The sequence below is a fragment of the Myripristis murdjan genome, chromosome 3 (assembly GCF_902150065.1).
Source record: "Myripristis murdjan chromosome 3, fMyrMur1.1, whole genome shotgun sequence".
NCBI lineage: Eukaryota > Metazoa > Chordata > Actinopteri > Holocentriformes > Holocentridae > Myripristis > Myripristis murdjan.
The window spans coordinates 27,604,204-27,615,664 of record NC_043982.1 but is presented as its reverse complement, the minus strand read 5'-3'; the positions used below and the strand labels follow the sequence as shown (position 1 = coordinate 27,615,664).

At 40.0% G+C, this 11,461-nt stretch overlaps 1 protein-coding gene across 2 annotated transcripts; it reads left to right on the top strand.

The window, feature by feature from the left end:
• On the top strand, positions 1-9,963 carry dhcr7 (7-dehydrocholesterol reductase). 2 transcript variants are annotated; one of them, XM_030048560.1, is made up of 8 exons: positions 1-53; positions 2,709-2,820; positions 3,110-3,332; positions 4,013-4,103; positions 5,094-5,307; positions 5,595-5,799; positions 6,788-6,919; positions 7,994-9,963. In XM_030048560.1, exons 2-8 carry the CDS (start codon positions 2,714-2,716, stop codon positions 8,456-8,458), a joined length of 1,437 nt encoding a protein of 478 aa, XP_029904420.1. In that variant the 5' UTR covers positions 1-53; positions 2,709-2,713; the 3' UTR covers positions 8,459-9,963. The 2 variants fall into 2 exon arrangements, with proteins under 2 accessions (XP_029904420.1, XP_029904421.1); XM_030048561.1 differs by having other exon boundaries at positions 7-53; positions 2,714-2,820.
• The last annotated feature ends 1,498 nt before the right edge of the window (positions 9,964-11,461 follow it).

Here is an 11,461-nt window from a genome sequence, read left to right as displayed (position 1 = left end):
CTGGAAGAAGGGAGGCGGCTAGCAAGACGGTTTCTGGTGTCAGTTTTCCAGCGGTGAGTGAGCTACAGTAATGCTTTCTTTAATAAGCTCATAATTGAGCAAAATTCTGCTGTTTTTCTCTTCCGTTTGATGGTATACCCCAGCTATCATAAACAGGAAGGATAACCGATATTTGACATCACTAGAGTAACGTAGCCTGTCAGAAAAGTAGCTAGTTCATGGGACAACCCAACATCTAAGAAACCAGAATGAAAGAAGACAAGCGAATACAGAGTTTAGTTTTTACTATGCAATGTTATAGTTATTGTACAGTCGATGGTTGCATAGATTTGAATGGACAACCACTGAAAGTACCGTTGTTTTGTGTGTGAGAGTATGAATAGTTACAGCTGACACGACAGTCTCTTAGTGCTAAAATGTGTGTGTGTGTGTGTGTGTGTGAGTGAGAGAGAGAGAGAGAGAGAGAGAGAGAGAGAGAGAGAGAGAGAGAGAGAGAGGTTACTACTAAATGTGGTGACCAGCAGAAGTCTTGTGACCACATTGGTACTAATACGGGTGTATCTGTGCAAAGCCACACTGCTCTGTTGTACAAGTTTTAGTTTTATCAGGTTGGCCTCCACACAAGGCTATGTTGTTGTTATCTCATATCCCCAAGGACATGCACTTTGATTTGCCTCATTACCTCATTACTGGTTCATGGAAGTCTTCTCTCCAGGGTTCGTACGGGTGCTTGAAAACCTTGAAAATGCTTGGATTTTAATGTTATGTTTTCAAGGTTTGAAAAATGCTTGAATTTTGGGTAACGTGCTTGTAAATGCTTGAATGCTTGAAATTGTTACCATATTTCTGGTCTGACTAAATGGACCACTTATTAAATGGAGAGAAATAAAATAAGTCGGATTAAAAATGACGCCTTCACAGTTTACGCTCTGATCGGTTTCACAAGAGCTGGATTGATTGTCATGTGTCACGCCCCCAACAAGAGGGCAGTGCAGCAGCATGCGACCAACGTGCCGGGAGGTTGCCGTTTTAATGAACGTTGGCTGGGTAATGAAAAGTAGAAACAGCGGATAAAACATGGACCAAATCCACGTGTAGCATGCTGCAAAATATGCAAAAAGAAGCTTCAACTTTTCGCTATGGGAGAGTCAGCACTCTCGAGTCATGAAAAGTAAGTCACAGAGATGACTAGCCCTACATGTGTGATTTGTTGGCTAACCAGTGGTGTAGTCTACGTGATACGCAGGTATACGGCGTATACCCACTAGAAAAGGTCCCGCATTTCCGTATAACTACTTAAAATGCGCAAAGATACGTATCAGTATGTTTTTTTGACATAACGTTCACTTTCCCGTTCATAATGTCGCCTTCTCTGTGTTACGAAGCGGCTCTTTTTGACCATTTTTCGGGGGACACTACAGCTGGAGCTAACGTTAACATTTCAGAAAGGGAGCCTGTGTGTGTGTGTGTGTGTGTGTGTGTGTGTGTGTGTGTGTGTGTGTGTGTGTGTGTGTGTGTGTGTGTGTGTGTGTGTGTGTGTGTGCGCGCGCGCGCGTGCGTGCGTATACCCACTAGAATAAACTAGACTACACCACTGTGGCTAACCATTAGCTGCATGCTAGACCTAAATGTAGAAGCACTATGTGATGTGTCTGAATGGCAGTGTCAATTAGTGACAATTATTAAGGGCTAAGTTAAGAACAAAGCCTGCGTTTCTCAACAGTAAACTGCAGGAACTTCCCACAACTTAGAATTGAAGCACAGCTGATGTTAGCCCATAAGATGATAGACATAAGAGTAGACACCGCTTGGCTACTGGAGCACAAGACGTATACCAAAGCAGCAAGCTCTCTCTCTCTCTCTCTCTCTCTCTCTCTCTCTCTCTCTCTCTCTCTCTCTCTCTCTCTCTCTCTCTCTCTCTCTCTCTCTCTCTCTATTTTTATGCTATCTATCTATGAACCATATTGATACAGTATATTAATAATATGTATGAATTATATTGACATATTTATTGTTATTATTATTATTATTATTATCATTATTATTATTATTATTATTATTATTATTATTATATAATATTCTTAAATGGTTTTCTTGTTCATTTAATGTAATCTATTTTTTTAATCTTATTTTACTTATGCAATTGTTATGTCAATTTTGAATTTTCCCTTAGGGGGATCTACCTATACCCTACATCTACTGTATAAGGAGAGGGCAGACTAAATACTTCTAGCTGTAGAAGCTGTTTTCTTTTTTCCCTCTGTTTTTTTTTTTCTGTTTTTCTGATTTTTAATACTGCATACCTGAATTTCCTGTATGCAGTATTAAAAAAAAACAAACAAAGGATATATATATATACCGGATTTCTCCTTTAATGGTACTGGAAAACCTGAAAAAATTTACCTTGAAAGTCCTTGAAAAGTGCTTGAATTTGACCATGAAAAAAGTGTATGAACCCTGTCTCTCGAGACTAAACCACCTGTTTTGACCTGTGAAGACACTGTTATGATGGTGCAGATGACAGAGGAATACATATTTTTTTGGCACATTAGCACATGTGATGCAACAATAAGTTAAGTAGCTTTTATAGTTGTACATGGTGTGTGCCTCATGGTGATGTCTCATAAATGCTAGTACTAGAAGTGAAAGCATAATCGATGATTTGAAAATCAGCACATATTCATGTCTACTTTAACCTATTCCTCCAGCACAGATGAACGGTGGAGCAGCCATGGAAGCCACCAGGAGGCGTAACAAGCTCAGCACCAATGGGCAAGCGTCTGAGGAGAGTGAGCAATCCGTGCAGTGGGGCAGAGCCTGGTGAGCTAATGAGGTTGCTTTTTGGGACAAATTCTCCAAGAAAAATGATCTCTTTCCTCATCAGTGTTATTACAGAGTACAGTTATACCTGGGCCTGAAGATTCATGTCCACATTGACTCAAACCCCAAAAATGTTAAAACCAAATTTAAGATTGATAGGTTTTTGTGGGTTTTAGCGAGTTCCGTATGGTGTTGATGTTTTCCCCAAGGGAAGGGAAGGGAACCTTCATATTCACTGCATCTTTTTCTTAGCAGCTGGTCTGAGACATTATGCTCTGTTTGTTCCCAGGGAGGTTGACTGGTTTTCCCTGATCAGTGTAATCGGTCTGCTTTGCTTCGCACCCTTCATCGTCTTCTACTTCGTGATGGCCTGTGACCAGTACCAGTGCTCCATCAGCCAACCTCTCATTGAGCTGTTTCGAGGAGAGACCACCCTGCTCTCCATCTGGGCCCAGGCACCCTCATTCACCTGGACCTCTGCCAAGATATATAGCATCTGGGTGGCCTTCCAGGTAAGAGGAGAGGAGAGGTGAAGAGAAGAGAAGAGAGGACCAGGGATAGTCTCTGTGAAGCCTTTGAATCAAATTCACTATTCCTTATTCAAGATCTGTTTGACTATTAAATTTGATTTGAGTTTGTCACAATTCAAGTCAACAATTTTATTAAACACTTGGAGCCAAAATTTAACATTCATTACATTAAATTAACACATGCAGTATATCCCTTTTCTTCATAAATGTGAAAAAATAGATAACAGAATTACTGAAAGTGATTATTTATTCAGTAAATTACTGTTTTGTTTTGTTTGTTTTTTTTGCAGTTTCTTTTGTAAATGTAAATATAATTCTAGAGAATAGTAGAGGAGGAAGAATGTGTTCCACAAACTTAACCAAAGGGCAAAATTATAATTATAGTAAAATTTATTCAAAGGATCAAAACACAATAAAACAAAACTCACAACACATGAGCAGTTACTGACTGTGTTGTAAACACAATCAGTAAGGAAATACAAGGCATAGGCCTAGAGGTATAAAAACAGTCATCAGAGTGATCAAGATAAGGTAGAATTAAAGAAGGGAAATAGTGTCATTTTGCAAATAATATTTTCAGCAATCGTAATCCTATTCAGCTCTCCACAGACAGGGATCTCAGCTGATGCCACAGGGTGAAATTGATTCTGTTTGTCCTTCAGGTGTTCCTGTACATGTGTGTTCCTGATGTCACCCACAAGTTCATTCCTGGCTATGTGGGTGGTGTACAGGAGGGAGCACGAACTCCTGCTGGTAAGGAGCACACACAGACATTATTGTGATGTGATGATGTTGTCAGACACAAAGCTGTCATAAAAAATGATGATAACGAGCACATTTTATTGAAGATCTGATAAAACGAGACACAGTATAAAACACTTAAAGAAACTTTATTTTGTTTAAGTTAACACACACTTACCCTTGCACCATGCAGTTCAATGCATGGTGCATTGAACTGCACCATGCATTGAACTGCATGGTGAGAATTTAATGTCTGATTTTGCATATATAACCCATATCGCGATTTATATCAATATGAAAAAAATGCCCTTATGATTATCCTGACACTGATTTCAACCCATTCAGCGTGTCCCCCACGTGACCAGTTTGCAACATTTGCAATTTCTCAACTATTGCTTTATCAAAAGTGTGACAGAGAGATAAAGAATATATATAGAATATTTATTCATGACATATGCGTAATTATATTGAACTTTCACCTCAGGCTATCCCAGGCTTGTGACAGAGATGACATCATATGGCCTTTTTCCATTAGTATCTACTCGGCTCGACTCGGCTCAACTCTACTCGCCTCGACACGGTTTAGGTGGTTTTCCATTACAGTTGAGTAGCACCTCGCCGTGGGTGGAGTCGTCATAGCAAGGCGGCGCACCGTCCAGCTCCCTCTGGATTTTTTGGGCCGCCACCAAGCTCAGAAAAGTCTCCACCTCTTTATTTGACCGCGGTAGCGGTTTGCTTGCCATTTTCCGACTTTGACAACTTCACTGACGATCAATGCGCACGGCCGCTGTTGCCGTTTTTTTTTTTTTTTTAATGTCGGGTTTTGTTTTTGTGCAGGAGTCGCTCTCGTCACTCCCTGTCCAATCAGTTGCCTACACGGCGTTTATGTCACATTTTCAGCTTGACTCAGCTCAATAAATTCCTCCTTAAGGCCTATTTTCTATCAAGGCAGTTTGCACATATCTTTATTATTAATTAATATTATTTATAATTTTGCTACAGGCCTGATAAACAAGTATGAGATCAACGGGCTTCAGTGCTGGCTGATCACTCATGCTCTGTGGTTTGCCAATGCTCAGTACTTCCACTGGTTTTCTCCAACAATCATCGTTGACAACTGGATCCCCCTGTTGTGGTGCACCAACATCCTGGGCTACGCCGTCTCCACCTTCGCCTTCATAAAGGCCTACCTCTTCCCCACCAACGCCGAGGACTGGTGAGTACTGACTGACACATGACAGGATGACACACATAGAGTGCTGTGCGACAAATTGATTAATTTGAATTCATGTTTTAAATCAATGCTAGAAATGGCTGAATCATAAAAATACTGAGATTTTGACTACATATAACATCATAACAGCTGCTTTGCGCTGTTATAAATCACAATAAGTTTGAAAATGATCAAGCCCTAACACATGGAGAAACATGTAAAGGAACGTAATTGCAGTAAGACAGTGCTGTGTCAACCTGCCTTTTCTTTTATTTCTTGTGATTCCACAGCAAGTTCACAGGGAACGTCTTCTACAACTACATGATGGGCATCGAGTTCAACCCACGCATCGGCAAGTGGTTCGACTTCAAGCTGTTCTTCAACGGCCGGCCCGGCATCGTGGCCTGGACCCTCATCAACCTGTCGTACATGGCCAAGCAGCAGCAGCTGTACGGCCATGTCACCAACTCCATGATACTGGTCAACGTGCTGCAGGTGAGGAGGTGGAGGGGGTTGGGGGTGGACACAATCTACTTCAAACTACTTTTGCTTCATGAATTGTTAGTCACAGGTCAGGGTAATAATGCTCAGCTTCTACCATCGAGGAGGTACAGGGTAACATCTAATAGAGGAAAAAAGTCAGTCAATGTTCCTTTATCCCAGTAGAATTTTAAACGAGTGAAATCCAGCAAGGAATTTTAGTCCACATATTGATATTTTAAGGGAGTTTCAGAGAATTGTGCAGAGGGAAACCCATGCAGTACAGGTTTTACACCGGAGGGTTTACTATATTTGTGCACAGTGTGTGTACCGTATTTCACCAATTAATCGCCCGGCTGCAAATAGCCGCCTGGTTCTTTTAAACGCCTGGGGTCTGCACCCATTTTGTGTATTAAACGCCCACCCGAATAACTGCTGGAGCGATTATTTGCATTATATTGAGGTAAATCCAAAATAAGGCTATTCGCCTTATTTTTGCAGCAGTAAACAGTTAGCCGCACAATAACTGCGACACTTCCGTTTTCTGTCAAAATAAGAGAGCTAGCTAATGTTAGAAAAAAAGGGTGTACCGTAATCTTAAATCGACCGACTGTAAATATGTTGGACAGTAACTGTCATCACAGTAATGGCCTGGTGCAGGTCTGTGCAAAAATAAATAAAGGCCTGCAGCGAATAGCAGCCTGGTTCTTTTAAACGCCTGGGGTCCAAGTTGATTTTGCGTATTAAACGCCTGGGCGATTAATTGGGGAAATACGGTATCTGTGTTTGATTTATTGATTTGATGTATTGATAGTTCATGTATTGTTTTGTGAGAATGTGGGTCATGTGATGCAGGACAAATTCCCAAGCCAAGTATTATTGTGTTATAGCATGTTGTATCATATTGTAGATGCACCATTCAAATCTGTATGCTTAGTAAGCTATGGGATAATCACTGGAAAATTATATCGTTTTTGTAATTGCTATCATTGTTCTCTTCCAGGCCATATATGTGTTGGATTTCTTCTGGAACGAGGCGTGGTACCTGAAGACCATTGATATCTGCCATGACCACTTTGGATGGTACTTGGGCTGGGGAGACTGTGTGTGGCTGCCCTACCTCTACACGCTGCAGGTAACAAACACATGCACACTAACACACACTTGCACTTATGTGTGATGTGTTGGTCATTATTATTACAAGCCAGCACTATTCAAGACTCAAATAGATACAAAGACCTGCACCAATGTTGAAAGTTATTATTAAAATAATGCACCAAAATCAAAGTAGGAGTAAAGTGTTTCAAATTTTAACTATCACAGTAAGTATTTATGAATAGTTTGTTTTTTTAAGTTTATTCTGTATAGAATTACACACTCACATCTCCTTAGCCCTCCGTAGTGACTTAAATGTGTATTAGTGATTAACATTACAGTACATTTTACCACTACTGTGACAAAACCAAAACCTTGCTGAAGAATCGTGATTTTTTTTAATTTTCATATCATCCTCTCTATTGTCTTCTATTGCTGCTGACAACATTGTTTTGTGAATTCAGGACCTAAATTCTTTTTTGGTATAAGTTCAAACAGTTTACAAAGCTGTTGTAATATGGAATATTAAGGTGTCAATATATCATAATGTTAAAATATTGTGCTTGTTTGAGTTGAAATCGGACTTGAAGGCCTTCTAAACCAAAGGGGGTTTGACTTGACTCATCCTGCATGAGGACATACGTATCATCATCTGTCTTCCTCTCTCATATTCAGTTTACTTTTTAAATTAGCTAATCTAAATACAGCTGAATAAATATAAATAACTAGAACATGATAATGGTTCAGTCGTTAGCATTGTTGCCTCACAGCAACAAGCTCCTGGGTCCCAACTCCCTGGTCTTCTCTGTGTGGAGTCTGTATGTTCTCCATGTGTCTGTGTGGGTTTCTGCCTGGTGTGTTTTTGCCCTGTGGACTGACCACCTGTCCACGCTGTCTCCCTGCCCCTGCAATACACATGCTGCGATAGGCTCCAACACTCTTGCATCCCTGATTAGGATAAGAGTATATAAACAGACATGACATTAAAATCATTGTGTGTTGAATGTCAATGTTTTAGTGCATTTCGGTGTACAGTGATTCTTTACATGTAGAACAAGAGTGATAAATCAAACCAAGTAAGCAATAATAAAAGTAAATCCTCCTCTGTCTGCAGGGTCTGTATCTGGTCTACCACCCGGTGCAGCTCTCTACCCCTCACGCTCTGGCCGTCCTGTCGCTTGGTCTGGTCGGTTATTACATCTTCCGCTCCACCAACCACCAGAAGGACCTGTTCCGACGCACTGAGGGCTCCTGCAAAATCTGGGGCCGCAAGCCCACCTACATTGAGTGCTCATACCGATCCTCTGACGGCGGCCTCCACCGCAGCAAGCTCCTCACCACGGGTTTCTGGGGCGTGGCACGTCACCTCAACTACACCGGAGACCTGATGGGCTCGCTGGCGTACTGTGCCGCTTGTGGCTTCGGCCACCTTCTGCCCTACTTCTACATCGTCTACATGACCATCCTGTTGGTGCATCGCTGTGTACGGGACGAGCACCGTTGCAGCAGCAAGTACGGCAAGGACTGGAAACGCTACACTGACGCTGTGCCTTACCGCCTCATCCCCGGAGTGTTTTAGACTGAGGAGGAATGCAAGTGATGATTGGTGGGAATGTTTATGATAGGTAGCAGGGGAAGAGCTCTGTGTGTGTGTATGTGTGTATGTGTTTGCGCTTTGTGTCGATGGGGAGAAACAAAACTGATTGTGCACACTGCAATCAAAAGGCTTGGACAGATGATACTTGTATCATACTCAAAATAATTGTAACTTTTTAATAATTATTTTAAGGAAGTATCTTTCTGAGCCTTTTCATTGCAGTGCACACAATTATTGTTTTCTCTTTCCATTAGTTGGATCCTTTCACCTGCTTTACCAGTAGTTTTCATGTGAGCACAACCCACATTATCTCTGTTTTCTTTCCTTGGGAAAATGTTAGCAATAGAGGAACTATGAAAGAAATATAAGATAAACACAATGTTTGTATTTTTGCATCGTTTTATGGGTCATGAATATACCATAATGACTCTATTTTGCTACTCAATGTGATACACAATTTATATGAATTTATGTACATGTGTATAGTAGGGCAACAACTAACAATTACTTTCATTGTTGATTAATCCATTACATTTTTTGATTAACTAATTGATCATTTTGTGTATAAAATCTTAAAATTACAGACCAGTGCCCATCACAAGTTAATTATCGAAATGATAATCAATTCATTTTCTGTCAGTCAACTTACTGATCAATTGACTAATTGTTTCAGCAGCAGTGTATAGGTTATTGCACTGTGCAAGTGCATGATGTGAACGTTTATACAATGTGTTTATACAATACTAGATATTGCTGGTTTGACTGAGCACAAATCAAACCAGTTCAGTCGAGGCTCAGGTGAAAGATTTTTACCTACAGGTGAGACAGCCACACACATCTACCCAGTTATACTACCATAGTGCAGTTTTAACCAGTTAGAGGCTTAAGTGCTTAAGCACTGACATTGCACCCACGAATAATACTTACACTACCTCATGAAAAAATCTTGTAATCTATGTAGAAAGATAAATGCAGCTCTCAAACTGATCAAGTGTGTTTCCTACTTAAAGCATATGTTCATTATGGTTTAACCCAGCTTTATTATGAATCCCAGCACACCTCTAGTCAAGATGGGCCCATATTGGAAAGGTTAGGGTTATGGTTGGTTGAGGGATTTTGAAGTTGTCATATTAAGGCTGTTGACGGGAATCAACATTTTGATGTGTCCTGGTTTGGAAAATATCAGTATTCTTGAATATTTTATCTTTGTTGGCTGTATAGTGGGTAAGCTAATGGATGTAGGTTAGAGGGAGATGAGCATAGGAGAGCTTACTTGTTTTGATGCCTGTCTGTGCGCATAAATTAAGTGCCATTATGGACAGATGTAAAAGCTTCTCCGGGATTTAGGAGGAAGTCACAAACATGCTGCCTCCCTCCTCAATCCAGCACCAACAAGAAATAGCACTTGTCAAGCTGTTTGGGCTCAATTAGAAGCCAAATATGTAATCACTGTGAAAAGAAAATAAACCTGATATTTTATTTGAAACCGATTATGTTGTTTTGTTTTTTTTTTGGTATTTCAAGACTGGGATGTGAACTTTCTACATCAGTTTTACATTCCATTCTTGTCAGTGTCATTTCTTCGATGGATGTTGAATCAGACACCAATTCTCTTTTTCAGTCAGGTAAAGCACATACCATGGACTCAACATGGTGTGAGTCCTGTTTCAGATCAATGTTGCATGGTGTCCCTTCTTTCTCCCAATTTTGAAGTATTTCCCTACTATTGCAACAGCCAGAAAAAGCAGAAATGCCCCTACCCCTCAAAAAAAGAAAAGAAAGATGATGAACACTTCCACACATATGACAACATGGAGGTCAAGTGTTATGGTTAATTGTTAATTTCACTCAATGAATTTTTGGACAAAAAAAATAGTAATAGTAGAATGTGAAATTTCTTGGTAAATGACCCTTTTTTCATCAAACAATGACATTTACGAGTTGCAATGAGGGAAAAAAAGATGACATATTGTTATATCTAAGCATCCCTCAACAAAAAATAATGGCATGAAAACGTCAGCTTCAATTCATCTGGTCGTGAATCTTTGGTGTAATGCAGCAAAGCTATAACAATCGCATTAGTTAAGAGAGCATGTCGTAGTGTTTATTTATGAGCTTTAATGCTGACTCACTGTTGTTAATACAGTATTAAAAATGATGCTCATTTATTATAAAATATAAGTAAAGAGCAAACACCACACCTTAATGCAAGTAAGTGGTCTTGCCAGAACAATAAGCCAATTAAAGGATTTTTTTTTTTTTTTTTTTTTTTATAATAGTGTCATGCCATTTTTCTAAATTGAATAAAATGACTGACTAAAATTATTTTTAAGTGCCTCTCACTACAGAGTGACTAAGGCTCAGATAAAATAGTCTACCTGTCAAAATAGGTTGTTGCTTTACACATCTGCATCAGAAAGAGTTCTCACACGGATCTTGGAAGTCCATTCCAGATAAGGAAAATCAAGGAATTTGACAACTTCTTAGGACGAGGCATGGAATATTGTGGACTTCTGTCAGCTTTAACTGAAAAAGTAATGTAATATTTATTTTCCATTGTGTGAAGATGGTATGTTCACATCCTCTGCAGAGTAAAACTGAATAATAAACTTAAGCACGAACTCTGCATCTGAAGTGTGATTAAAAATTTGGTCAAGGAAAAACAAAACTCAGGAACTGCACATTTGTCATACAGGGGAACCCTGATCAGAGCTTGGTGTCAGTGGCAGCCACCAGGGGGCAGCAGCTGACTGTAAATCCCAGTGGTCAGCCAGGTGACGTGAGGGCTTCTTCAGTTTTGTTTGCAGCTCATATTTATAAATACGAGCAGCGATGGGAACCATAACAGATATGGCAGTAAACATGATCTGGCAAGAAAACAGGGAAGCTCTGTATTTGGATGGCCAAATAGCTTAAACTTCACATAATTATACTCGAGATATTACACACACACACACACGCACACACACACACACACACACACAC

Excerpts from the sequence above, each read along its gene's own strand:
- dhcr7 (XM_030048560.1), top strand. The coding sequence starts at position 2,714 with ATGAACGGTGGAGCAGCCATGGAAGCCACCAGGAGGCGTAACAAGCTC. Across the intron at positions 3,333-4,012 it reads GCATCTGGGTGGCCTTCCAG|GTGTTCCTGTACATGTGTGT; the intron begins GTAAGAGGAGAG and ends TTTGTCCTTCAG. Across the intron at positions 5,308-5,594 it reads CCCACCAACGCCGAGGACTG|CAAGTTCACAGGGAACGTCT; the intron begins GTGAGTACTGAC and ends GTGATTCCACAG.